Source organism: Dipodomys merriami, unplaced genomic scaffold (genome assembly GCF_024711535.1).
Source record: "Dipodomys merriami isolate MVZ:Mamm:240054 unplaced genomic scaffold, mDipMer1.0.p SCAF_8, whole genome shotgun sequence".
NCBI classification, from domain to species: Eukaryota; Metazoa; Chordata; class Mammalia; order Rodentia; family Heteromyidae; genus Dipodomys; species Dipodomys merriami.
Window position 1 is genome coordinate 29079521 of NW_027206401.1, and position 14481 is coordinate 29094001.

At 37.5% G+C, this 14481-nt stretch overlaps 1 protein-coding gene across 11 annotated transcripts in view; it reads right to left on the reverse strand.

Moving 5' to 3' along the window:
• Tpd52l1 (TPD52 like 1) overlaps window positions 1–14481 on the reverse strand; it is an 81470-nt gene that overhangs the window by 12054 nt on the left and 54935 nt on the right. For all 11 annotated transcript variants that reach the window (XR_011369340.1, XM_070010473.1, XM_070010475.1 and 8 more), the window contains exons 3-4: window positions 11500–11648; window positions 3567–3668 (exon numbers count right to left, since the gene is read on the reverse strand). Coding sequence is in view for 10 of the 11 variants with exons in the window: in XM_070010473.1 (XP_069866574.1) it covers window positions 3567–3668; window positions 11500–11648 (251 nt within the window). In the remaining variant the exon portion in view is untranslated. The remainder of the gene's footprint in view (window positions 1–3566; window positions 3669–11499; window positions 11649–14481) is intronic.

The window sequence follows — 14481 nt, forward strand, 5'->3', positions numbered from 1 at the left end:
AACAGAAATGAGGACATTAGAGAATATTTCATGAAGTTTCAGATGGGAATGAAGACTGTACTAAAAATTGAACTAGATACTGGCTTACCAAGGCTATCTGTATTTTGTTTGTGGCTTGAGACTGTGAGAGGCTGCCTTTAAAAGTAACAGTCTGATTTTTTCCTAGTTATTCTATTATTCCTTCCTTTTGGACTGGGAGTATTTATTCTGTCATCATTGTGTCCTGGAAGTATGTGACTTTCATTTTGATTTTACAGGGGTTCATAACCTTGAGTTTCAGAAGAGGCTTTTGACTTGGATATTTGAACAATGTTGGAACTGTTCAGATTTTGGGAACTCTGGGAGATGGACTAAATGCATTTCGCATTATGATGAGATGGCCAAATACCTTTGGGAGCCAGGAATGGGATGTTAAAGTTTGAATATGGAAATATCCTCTACAGGCTATTTTGGGAAGTGGTAAAAATTTTAGGAGCTGGGGCCAACCAGAGGAAGTAGGTTACTAAAAGGCATGTCCTTGAATATTATACCAGATCCTTAGTTCCTTTCTCTGTTTCTGCTTCTTTTTATTTTTAACTTTTTGTGCCAGTCCAGGAGCTTGAACTCAGGGACTAGGTACTTCCCCGAGATTCTTTGGCTCAAGGCTTAGTGCTCTACCACTTGAGCCACAAGGCCACTTCTGGCCTTTTCTGGCCAGTCCTGGCTGTCTTCAAACTGTGGCCCTCAGATCTCAGCCTCCTGAGTAGCTAGGACCACAGGCGTGAGCCTGCTCCTTGTCTACCTCAAGATGAGTCATCTCTTCCACTATCATATCTGCTTTACCAGGAGCCCAGAATCGATGGAGCCAGGGATTATGATTGAACCCTGAAATGGTGAGCAAAATAAATCCTTTTCCCCTTTAAGATGTTTTGCTCAAGTGTTCTGTTACAGCAACGAAAACAACAATAACAAGTGTGTTGTATATTCTATGGAGAACATTAATGAAAAGTTTAAAACTTGAAGAAAATGAGCTTATCCCATTTGTGTGAAAACAAAACAATGTTAAATCAGGAGAAATGACAACTAATACAGCCTGGACAGTATCTTGAAATAATGTGTGAATGTGAATACACCATCTAAATGCATATCTGTAACATAGTCTTCATTCTTCACTCTTTAAAAAACCAAATGACTGAAGCCTTAATAAAGTAGAGCAACCTCTGGATAATGGGCACTTCCTAATTTCTTTCATGTGGGTCACCTTATAATGGAGATAATCATTTAATAAAGATAAAAACTAACATTCATTCAAAATGTGATACATGCCAGGCTCTCTTTGACCACTTTTGTAATAACGCAATGACATTTTTTTTAATGTCAGAATTGAATTCAGGGTTTCACTTAAGCAAAACACGTACTAGATCAGGGTGATACACACCCAGCTCACTGTTGTACTCTTATTTCTGTTTTATAAACAAGAACCAAGATACAGATGATATGTTTCATTTATCCTCTTAACCTGCCCTCCTGAAGCCCAGTTTCCTAGGAGCTAGTTTCAAAGCCAGGTTTTCTGGAAGCAAGTTTCTAGGAGCAGATTCCTAGAGTACTACCACCAAAGCCCCACTAAGGAAAAACCACAGAGAGGTATATTGAATGAGCTTCAGAGGTAGCTGGAAGGGGTCCTTACAGATGGAGAAATTCTTCTGGGAGGCAGTATTATATGATAATCTCAGTGTTCAAGTGAAAAATTTAAGCTATATGTACAGAAAATTTTATAAACATAGCAAATTATAATTCCTCAGATATCAACCAGTAATATGGTTTTTCCTATTGTTGTTTGTTTTCTCCTTTCTTCCTTACTTTTTTCCTTCCTTCTTTCTCCTTCCCTCCCTCCCTCCTTTCCTTCCTATCTTCCTTCTTCTCTCTTTCTTTCTTTTTTTGGGGCCAGTACTAACTAAGGCTTGAATTCAGGGCCTTTGGGTTCTTGCTTGGCTTTTGTTTTGCTCAAGACTGGTGCTCTACCACTTCAGCCATACCTCCACTTCTGGCTTTTTGTTTGTTAATAGAAAATAAGTTTCTAGGTTTCATCTGCCCTGGATGACTTTGAACCAGGAGCCTCATATCTCAGCCTCCTGAATAGCTGGGATCACAGGTGTGTATTATTGGCACCAGCTTGGTCTTTCCTATAGGAAGGGACTGCTTAGTAAATTTATGTAAGTGATTTAATGCCAGTGATATGACTTGCAAGTTTCCTTGTAATCAAATTAGGAGTAACTAATAATTTACAAGGTTAACATCATAATTTCTCTAAAACAATCAATTGCTGTGATAACACTGTATTAGTAAAAATGAAAATAAAGCAATGCACTTATATTGATGCATGTCCTTAACTGTAAAAGTCTTCTGAGGGATATCAACCAACTTCAAAATAAGTTAACATTTTTAAACAAGCAAAAGATATGAGAGTAAAAACTAAACAGGATAACTTCACTATATAAAAACTAAAATGGCAATAAAATATTTCTGTTATCTACAGTGAAGATATCTGGTTGAAAATTACTTTGTGTTCATGGTAGTTTTATGCAATAGTGAAATGCTGAAAATAACTATAATGTGGAAGATACTTATTTAAAAGATTTGCAAACATGATATACAGGATTGGGTCATTAAAAATGAAGATGTAAGCTGGGCACCGGTGGCTCACGTCTGTAATCCTACCTACTCAGAAGGCTGAGATCTGAGGATCATGGTTCAAAGCCAACCCATGCAGGAAAGTCCATGAGACTCTTATCTCTAATAAACCACTCAGAAAACCAGAAGTGGCATGTGGTTAAAGCTGTAGAGCGCTTGCCATGAGCTGAAGAGTGCAGGGACAGAGCCCAAGACCAGAGTTCAAGCCCCATGACCAACCAAAAAAAAAAGTTGTAAAAAAAAGAACTATTTGCAATAAATAAATTGCTAAATAAATAAATTTCTAAAGAAGAAATGAGTAGAAGGAAAACCCCAATGGTGTCTTTTTAAAATGAAATGTGTTTTGGTATTTAGCACAGAAAAAAAAAACAGATAATTATATTTAAAAAAATGTAACCTAGAAGAGTTTACCACAGCATATTCCACTGAATACATACATTACTTTATCCCTTAAACCAAGCTAAAAACCAGATGCTAGTGGCTCATGTCTGTAATCTTAGCTACTGAAGAGACTGAGATCTTTCTCCACTGAACCATCAGAAAACCCAAAAAGGCACAAAGTGATATAGTGCTAGCCTTGAGCATAAGAGCTCAGAGGCAGCACCCAGGCCTTGAGTTCAAGCCCCTCTCCCAAAACAAACAAACAAAAAACCACCAAGACTAAAAAGATCAAAATATGCTGCTTTTTTAAAAAAAAATCCTCTTCATCCTTGATCTACTTTAACTAGTGGAAAGGATACTTTTCGGAATAGACCCTTGGCTGACCAAGCAGAAAATGTCTTAATATAATCTTTTAGGTTTGGCACCAATTAATACCATTTTTAGCCACCAAAGATAAGACCAGCCAATCACGAGCAGTGCTCCTTTGACAGGATTCTGTGGTCTTTCCCATATACCTCATGTCTCCAAACTTCTTGCTGATGGCTGTCCCAACATTGCTGAAAGCTGCAGTTGCCTTCTGACCTGCGTGACTCAGGGTTTCGTGTGTTTTCTTGTAGCTAGAAGAAATAGAGAACTATGGTAAGCAATACTGTCCAAGTAAACATTCATCTTCCTTCTCTCACCTCTTCTTTCTTTGGAAATTACCTTTTCTAAACAGACTTAGGAAGAAAAACGAATAATTTATAGAAATCACTGCATGGGGATGACAGGCGGATGACTATTGGTCAGAAAGAGAGTCAGGACATTAAATCAGAAGAACTAACATACATAATCCCAGACATGAATATGTAGATCTTCATCACAAATAATGGAACTGAGAAGACAGTATTTTTATTTTGACTCTATTTTTTTCTTGAAAATATTTATCAAGTTTGTATCTTGGTATTTATAACGCTATCCACACTTAATCTCTTATCTTCACTATCTTGAATAGCTCCCAAAGACTGCTGAATAAAGTCCAAATCCTGCATCTAATATTCTAGGCTGTCTATAATTTAGCCATAGTTCACACATTCAGCCTCATTTCCTACGGTGATCCCATGCATACCTTGCTCTTGATACTCATTAAACAGATCTCATAGATTTCCTACCTCTATGTTTCTATCATAATACTAATTCCACATGGAGTAATCTCTATCCATCCTACCTCTTGAATTTCTTCTTAGACTGAGCTTGAATATCCCATTCTTATGAAAATTCTCTGAAGTATCTTTCAGTTTCCCTTCCTCTAAATTTTCACAGCACTTTATCAGAACTTCTTGTCCAAGCATGCTCACCCAGGCCTTCTAGTATGCTTGTTATTATTAAAAGACTTTTTATTACCTTTAAGTAGCTGCACAAAGGAGTTGCCATTCAACAAAACAACTTATGAATATTATGCATCTTGATCAATGTTACTAATTTGAATTTTCTCACTCAACCTTCTGAACCTATACTTTCCTCATTTTTCTTAATCTTGTAGGATAGGCATTACATTTTAGATTGCATTGTTCCCAATCTTCTTCTCTTCATCTACTTCCCTCCCCTTGATCTCAACCTGTTCCTTTCAAATACCTATTTCCTGGCGTTTATTTGGCTGACCTTTTGATTTAGCCATTCCGAGGAATTACCCTATTTGAGTTCTCCCCTGAAGCTACCATATTTCAGTTAATACATTTGTGTATACTTGCATACCACCCAAAGTATTTAGTTTGTAAACTAATTCCCACTTCCACATATGAGAGAATGGATGAAACCTTTGTTTCTCTGGGCCTGACTTGCTTCACTTAACACAGTTTTTGCCAGGTCCTTCCAATTTTTTTTTGCAAATAATGTAATATCAATGTTTTTAAAGGTATGTATTAATGGTACAAACAGACATTTGCAAATGATAGCTGGGTCTACCAAAAGTAACCATAGGTTTTGTTATTAATTTTGTTAAAAGGAAGTAGAAAGAGCATAAATACAACTAGTTACTTAACTTGTAATTTTAGTGTTTACAGCTGGGAATAGTAAGGACACATAATAATATAGTGACAGTTAAAAAACACTTTAGGAAAGTAATATAGTGACTTTGTTTAGATCCTGTGGCCTCACTACAAAGACTGTCACTACTCAAGGGCAAGCAAGTCATTTATCTTTGTGCCTCCATCATCTGGCAGAATGCAGGAGAAACTCCATGAATAACTAGATGAATGAATGGATGAGACCAAAAAGATGATCCTCTGACTCCAAGTGGGAGTAATGACATCAGAAGAGAAAGAAGTGTAGAAGATTATAGGTAGAATGCATAGACTTGACAAGTGACTATAAATGACAAATAAGAAGATAAAAATCATTGTCCTCCAGCAATTCCACTTTTGGGCGTTTACCCAAATGATCAAACAAGGTCATACCAAAGCTACCAGCACAACCATGTTTATCGCAACATTACTTACCACAGCTAAGATATGGAACCAACCCAGATGCCCCTCAGTGGATGAATGGATCAAGAAAATGTGATATATATTCTGTGCCTCCGTCAGAAAGAATGACATTTCCTCTGGGAAATGATATTGCCCCATTTGTTAGGAAATGGAAAGACTTGGAAAAAATTATATTGAGTGAAATAAGCCAGGCCCAAAGAAACATAGGTCCCATGGTTTCCCTTGTTTGCAGTGACTAGTACATGTCTAGGACAAGCAGAGAAGGTCAAAGGCCATGTACATACGACCACATGAGATAATGTTAAGCAAAATATACCCCAAGACAGGGACACAAGAGGTTTTTTTTTCTTTCTTGCTAGTGTTTTTAATGTATTTACAATGCACTATGTGAGTCTTTTGTTTCTTTTGTAGGTTCTTCCCCCATGGTATAGCCCCTGTTTTCACTGGATTTGATGCCTGTGTTCTGCATCTTATATATACATTTTTGTAATTTGGGGAGGGGAAGGGATATTGCAGAACACTTAAATGGGTATGCTGGCTGACCCATTGTGATGATAAGATGTACAGGACACTATACTGAAAACAAATGTTACAATGTTGGGGTGGGAGGGCGGGATGAGTTGGGGAGGCAGGGAGGAAAGGGTTGGTCGGGAAAATAAAGGGGGAGGTGACAATGCTCACTGTGAAATGCACTCATTTCCCTATTCATGTAACTGTAACCCCTCTGTACAACATTTTTACAATAAAAAATTGCAAAAAAATCATTGTCATGCAGCTTTGAACATGATGATAGGAAGGATTGTGATGCTATCCATCTGGACAAGAAATTTCTAAGAGTTCATGAATAAAGTCAAGGATCAAGGATAACAGATATATAGCCCAAGGAATAAAAAGCAATGAGCAAAAATTTGGAAAGATTTTAAAAATAGATTCATCTTTATGATATACATACTGTTTTCTTCCACTTTATGGTGCCCTGAGGTTCATTGCCTCAAATCCTCCTGAAGCCTATACCAGTTTCATGAAACGATTTCATATCACATGCAATCAGCTACGAAGGAACTTCCTTCCCTGAAACTCCTTTCCTTTCTTACAGTCCTACAGTCAGTCACTCAGTCTTAAGTATACTATCAGACCCTGGCAAATGCATTAATACACACACATTCCTTGGCCTTCCCAAGATCTTAAATCACTTTAATGATAGGTTATCTTGTTAGGCTCTTTTTGTTAACAGGACCAAGTGACCTTATACCATAAAACACCATATATTATTTATTCACACAATGCCTGGTTTTCAGTTCATATAAAATATATATTATCTATATCAGATGACCAAAATTAAATACACACACCTAACTTGCTGTTTATAAAGGGAAGTTAGCAAAGCTTTAAATGTTAAAGCTGAGAAGCCATCAGATGATAATGAGGCATGATTATGAAATGCCATGTGCTGAGAATTCTTCACAAGGGACAAGTTATTCAACAGGTCCCCTAGCAGCATCCAGAACATTTCAATCAATGAAGCTCACTGTCTTTAAAAATGTGTGGTTCTAGCCTTAAAAATAGAGGATTTATTTACAAAAAATAAAGAAAATTCCTGTATTCCTATCCTAGTTACATTTCTAAGATAGTGACAAGAGTATTCACAAAGTAGCCATTGGTTTAGGAGAGCAGTTCTAGAAAAGTGCATTGAAAAGTGAAATCAGTGCATGTAGAAGTGAGCAAAGCACAGCAGAGATGAAATGAATTCATACCATATGGCCTGAGGTTTGGAATTAGGCTCCCTTCTTTGCTCCAAATCCATCTCCCTTTTCACCTTCCCCAAACATAAAGACAACAGCAAAAAAAAAAAAAACCAAGAAAGCAAAGGCATTTGTATATGTTTTTAAATTCTCTCAAGGCTAGATACACAAAAGACTGTCAAGAACAAGCATGACAACAAACCCTGCACAGAGATGCTGCCCTGACCTGCTTCTTCTTTATTCTTGGACTCTTTCTAGAAAGATCATGTGAGTTAGCCATGTCATTATTCCTACATATTGGGTCAGGTCCTATTCCAGTTTGAATCCAACTGCACAGTAGAATATGCCCAAATCTTCATTAACATACCATAGACTTTCTTTTCTTTATACATCAAACTAAATAGGTCATGATGGCTTAATCAGAATGCAAAGTATTGCCGCTGTGAATCATGCACATCTAGTGCTTTGAAATTCTTTCCAACTAACCTGGCCACAGCTCATCATTCCCTTATGTCCAAATAGATATTCTTTAAAAAATTTTTTTATTGTAAAGATACTGTATAGAGAGTTTACAGTTACATGAGTAAGACAATGAGTACATTTCCTATTGAGTATTGTTCTTTTATCATGAGAAGTATAAATCTCATCTTGGAATGGAAGTCATAAACACTAACAGAGCCAGAATGTATATCATTCACAGAGATAAAGATTTTGTTCTCAAGGCTGGGAAGGTGGCTCAGTGGTAGAAAGCTAGATAGCTTTGAGCTGAAGAGCTGAGGGACAATGCCCAGGCCCAGAGTTCAGGACCCACAATGGACAAAAAAAAAGAAAAAAGACTTTGTTCTCACTCCTCCCAAGATAGGATTAAGACTCCCCTCTTTCCTTTGTACTCAGGGGGAAAAGAGGGAGAAAGATTCTTTCTTGAATTTATGTGATTGATAGACTTACTCAAGAAAACAGATTGATTCTTCCCTACTAGCAAAAAGTAGTTCACTGAGTCTTCATTTCTATCACATAGGAATGGGTATGGTATCAGTTCAAGGATGCAGCTAAGCCTCAATTTCAACCCAAGCAATCAAGTGTTTAGTCCACAGGCTTAATCACAACCACTCTCACTTCAATAAACATCACTAACAGTCACCCAGCAGGCCAAGCAAAGACTTCAGAGTCATCTTTGATTTCTCATCATCCACTTCCGGGCCACTTCCAGGAAGTTCTGTGAGACTGACTTCCAAATTCTACCCTATCTGTCCACAACTCTCCCTCACATCCTCACCTACCTGAAATAGAACACTATCACCTAAGTGATTTTCCAGTTTCTACTACTCATACCTCTCCACAATGCATTGCACAAAGTAACCAGAGTGATCTTTTGAAACGTCAGTCAGAAATAATCACTTCCAGTAGTGTTGAAAGCTCTGGGAATAAAATTCTCACTAAGGACCCCCAGAGGCTGAAACCTCATTCCCTTGACTAATTTCTCCACACGAGAGATTTTATAAGCTAATTCTCACCTCAGGCTCTTTGAGCAACTTTCCCTCTGTTGGAAAGCTCTCTCCCAGATCATTCATAGTTTTTTGACCTTATGGATTTATTAGAATGTAACCCCTAGGAAATTGTGCATCCATATTTATGAAGAACAGTGTGCAATGCATTGCAGGAAATACTTCAGGATTTACTTGGTACATAAGGTAAAGGCATGTGTAGAAAATTCGAGTTGTGGTCACTCACAGAAAGGCCAAGTCTTATGAAGAGATATGGATGGCACAGACTTCCAAAAGCATTTTCTGTTCCTCAGTGGTGAAAACCAAGGTGCCCAGTTCGTTTCTCTACACTTGGCAAGACACAATTCAGAATCATAAAGATCACTAATGTGACAGACTTCTATTGCTCCAGAATGAAATTTCCCTCGGCTTCATCACTTCACCCATCTAGATATTCCCTAGATATTCTTTCTTGCCACTGAAGCCTCAGCTAAGCCACCCACAATAGAATTTCTGTGTCTGGGGTTGGATCCCAGAAGCTTTGACCCTCTCTGGCATATCACCCTATGTTGTTGTCACTACAGAACTTGCAAGAATATCTTCCTGTCTCCATTGCATTTCTTACTTCCTGTTCTTTCCTCTTTTAATAGGGAATCATGTAGGAATCTTGTCCACCTTTGTTGAATCCTATTATCCTTCTGGACTAGATTTATCCCAATATAAATAATGCCCAATAATAGGCACTCATTAAGGCTTCTTGATAAATGGCTGGGTAGGATCTCTTTATGGCTTTCTGGTCCCTGTGTATGAAGAATAACTGAGGCCAAAGCATCAGTTCAGAACCTCTGTACCTGCCTTCTAGCTCAACACCACTGATGAACTGGATGCTTTCCTTAACAGAAGGAACCTTCTCCCCTACCTGGGCCTTCACTGGATTGTGTCATTCCCCCAGAAAATTCCACTTGCCCCTCTTGTCCTGATTATATTCTGACTCCTTCAGAGCTCTGCTTACACAAGAAACCTTCCCTAGGATTCAGGCACTACTCCATTCCCTCCTTCGCATTCTCCTAATATGCTGTATTTTCTTTTTTCACAGTTAAAATCATTTAACTCACGAACAAAACAAAACTGTCTTCTTGATGATACTGTCAGGTTCATCAGCACAGGGAATCAATCTGCTATGTTCACCTATCCAGAAGCTTTATCCTCAGTAGACTCCCTGGCTACATTACCAATTTGTTTCTCAAACATGGGAAAAGGCAAATGTTGTATTCTTCCCTGTAGGAAGAGGCCAGAAGTCATTGGTGAACTTGCCTTGTGCTCACCCCATGTTCCAGAATGAATATGCTTCCTGCTGCTTCCTGTCTCCATCAGACCTATCATAATGACAGAACCTTGCACAGATATTTTCTGTTCTCTCACGATCCCTTTAGAAATGCAGTATCCTTGTCCCCATTTGGAGGCCTTCTCGCTGCTGTTAGATTAGGGAGGCCAAGTAGAGATATCCTGCCATTCTTTTGCCAAAAGGAAATTCAGATCAGTGTAACAATGAAGCCTAGAGACCTGAATTAAACGCAAAAGCAATCAGACCCAAGGAACTCGAGGTTGTTTAGCCTCACACTGTCAGGGCTACTCATTGGTATTAGCCACAAAAGTGCAGATGTGGAAAGACACAAATCAATGACAAATAAGCTTATTTAAACTAGGGCCTAATAGTCAGCAATCCTTCTCAGGATGGTTCATAATATGATGTAATATAGACCTTAAACGGGTGCACATAGATTGTAATTGTCAGGTTGGGGACAATTGCTTAGCCCTCAGAGATAAATGTATGAACTCCCTAGCTATATTCCTATCTTACTCTAGACTGTGCCCTGACTCTGCCCATGGATCCTTTGGGTACACAGAATAGAAGCCCAGAGAGCAGCAAGGTGAGGAAATATTCTCTGCACATGGAAACCAAAGAAGCCACCCTTCAGAGACCCCAGGCTCCTCATAGACCGAAGGCCTTGGATGTTAGTTCTTAGGAATCAGCAGGCAAAATTGGCCTCCTGAAAAATTGAAATAATCACTGTCAACTCTGTGGTATCTTTATGCTCAGGTAAAAAGTACTTCAAAGAGGAAAATTGTTTTTCATATAGGTATTAAAATACTGTTTTCACACTCCAATGAATGGAAATAGGAAATAAAAGGCATAATCTGAAGACAAAAATTTCTTGATGATGGAATGTGGGCTAACATTAAGACCCAGGAAAGTTCTCCATCAACCTCTAACCCTTAACAACCAACCAACCAAAAAATCTCTCATATATATGAGAACTTTCTTCCTTTTGGCACAAGAATACTTGACAGGAAAATATTCAAATAATTAGAAAAAATAAACATATAAGCTACAAAGCTCCATAGAAGTAGTCTGAATGGAATTAAGAGTTTTAGCAAAAAAAAAAGTTTTATTGTATGAAGTTTTCTTTAGAGTTGGCCTAATTTGCACTATTTTTAGCTATACTGGGACTTGAACTCAGGGCCTCATACTTGCTAAGGCATGTGTTCTAACACTTGAGCTAAGTCCCCAGTCCTGATTTGCAACATATTTTAATGATGAGTCAAAGCTCTACTTCTCTTTTAGAGATAATATGTTTTTCCTTGCTCCAAGGAAGAAATTAGCCTTGTAATTAAAAATGAACAAAGCTAAGGAGAATAAAGAGATAGCAAGCTACCCAAACTTTTAAAGCTTTGCGTTGCTGTCATCATACTTACGCAGTAGTGGTTTGCATGTCATGCCAGCTTTTGCTGAAGTTCTGCTTTAATTCATTCATCAGATTCATGCCGAGCTTTTGTTTGATCTCAACCAGATGTCTTTCTTTTGCTGACAAGACTTGTCTTAAGGTCGTAATTTCGTCTTCTAGCTACAGGTAGGAGAAAAAACAGTGAGGCAAAATGTCAGACCGGATGAAGAGTGCATTCCCAAAAGCTAAGTATATGCAAGAGGTCTGCATAATCTTAGCTTTGGTATCACCTGAAGTTTCTTCTACACATATGATATTCTAATAGCAGAAGCTAGAAATAGAAGTTTTAGCCTTTGTTCTTATAAAAATAAACAGTACTCCTTGTAAAATGAATTCAGATTGGGCTAGGTGTGGCAGTACATGCCTGCATTCCCAACACTCTGGAAGTCAAGGTAGGAGCATTGCAAGTTCCAGGCTAGTCTGAGCTACACAGGGAATCCCTGTCTCTAAAACAAAACAAAATTCAGATTACATGGCAAAATTTGAATAAGAAAACATAAATTAAAACCACTGTAACCTATTAGAAAATAGCCACCATTTTTTCTTGGTTTTTATGTTTCCAAATTGTCTAAGGGTGTACATAAAATAGTTTTTGAACAAAAATGGTTTTGTAATGCACATTTTACTTTGTAATGCAATTTCTTTCATTCATTCATATTTGTTTACTTTTGCCAACCACAGATAACTATGCTGGTATGCAAATAAATTTGGTTGGCATTATGGTTTATCTAAGTTCAAGAAAGGAGAGCAGGATATGTGTAAGGAAATGATTTGGATGACTTTTTCTTGAACAATTTCATGGACATATAACAGACTGCATATATTTGAAAAATTTCATGGACAAATAACACACTGCATATATTTGGAATCTATAATTTTTAAATTTTGAAATGTTTATCTACCTGTGCAGCCATTATCATAATCAAGGCAATAAACATAGATATCATCTCCCAAAGTACTCTTTGTAATTTCTTTCTCTCTTCTTCCCCTAACCTCTACCCTTAACAGGTACCAATGACATTCTTTCACTAAAGCTGATTTAGCTTTTCTTTCGGCAATACTGGTTTTTGAACTCAGGGCCTTGTACTAGGTGGGCTGGTATGCTATCACTTTAGCCACATCTCCATCTTTGATTTTTGCTGGTTATTTTTGAAGATGGGGTCTAGTAAACTTTTCTGTCTGCGCTGGTTTCCAACCTCAGTCCTCCAGATATCAGCCTCTGGAGTAGCTAGGATTACAGATGTGAATGTGTGTCCATCTTCTCTCAAGGTTAGTTTATGTAACAACGAACAAATAAGCAAAGTGGAGCATGTACAGTCACTAGAATGTTATTCAGCCATAAAAAGAAATAAGGAATAAAATAAAATTTTAAAAAAGAAATAAGGAACTGACAATGCTATAATATAGATGAAGTTTAAAAGCATTAGGTTAAGTGAAGAAAGCCAGACAAAAGAGGTCAGGTATTATACGACTCCATTTATCTGAAGGACTCAGGGCAGATAACTCCAGAGACAGAATGCAGACTGGTGGTTGTCTGAAACTGGAATTGGGATAGAAAGCAACTGCTGAGTTGCTTTTTTTCCTTTTAACCTTTTAACCTTTTTTTCCTTTTAACCTTTTTTTTTGCCAGTCCTGGGGCTTGAACTCAGGGCCTAGGCACTGTCCCTGAGCTTCTTTTGCTCAAGGCTAACATGCTACCACTTGAGTCACAGCGCCACGTGTGGCTTTTTCTGTGTATGTGGTACTGAGGAATCGAACCCAGGGCTTCATGCATGCTAGGCAAGCACTCTACCACTAAGCCACCTTCCCAGCCCGAGTGCTTTCCTTTTAGGGAGACAAAGTTCATGTTTTGGAACTGGATTCAGGCTGTGGTGATACAATACTGTGTGTTCATTCACTTTGAAATGGTTAGTTTTATGTTAAATAAACGTATCCTGATATAAACACAAAAAGCAAATTAATTGAGCTGAATTAGACAATAATCATTAGATCATTAGATAGTTATTTAAATAATAATCTCATCATTAGTCTAATCTATTATCTAGTTAATGAATTAAATAATTCATTATATTCAATTATAATAATTCATAAATGTACATTTATTTTGTAAACAGAAAATTTCTGATTTTGTTTTATCTATGAGACTCCATGAAATCTGTAACTAGAACCCAGAAGAAATGTTGTGATTAAACCGATCATCAGTACGATGTTTAGCATTTAGTATATTACAAGTACTGTTCCAAAGTTTTCCTCTTCTGGCTACTCTTTCCTTTGAGTTACAGTTACTAAGAACTGAAATTAAATTTAAGGTCTCTTTGCATAAGCCATACTGATAAAAAGTAATGAGTGTTCACTCTCAGTTCAGAAAGAACACAAAGTCTTCAGAAAGGAGCTGAGAAAGGCCCAGAATATAAGTCAACTTTGCAAACCTAAGAGACAGCAGCCTGAGAGCATTGTGTGTTCTTGGGGAATCTCACACTACATGAAAAGGAAAGAGCCAAAAGAGAGACTGAGGAAGCTTGAACACAGGGCTGCCTATTTGATGATGCTGTCTAGTATTTTTCCTGCTTCTATTAATACCTATTTTTCTTGAGTCATTTTATCTAGGGGGCAATGACAGCATTAGATTGTTATATAATCACATCTGACATTTTTATGCCAATACTTCATCTTTTCTGAAAGCTAAGACACAATGTGGAATGCAGCTTAGTATAATTGAAGTGGATATGGAATGACAGTCTTGCAGAATTATTGATCAAGTTTATTTTAAGCATTAGAAAAATTAGACATTTAAAAACCAGAAAAGCAGCTGGTAATAAAACAGGACAAATATTTGAAAGGGAACAGTACTTTCTGATAGACTGATAAGATTTATTTTAAAAAATGCATATTTTACTTCTGGTATTTGTAAGTGCAAATATGTGGTTAAGCTGCAAAACAAGCTAATTACAGG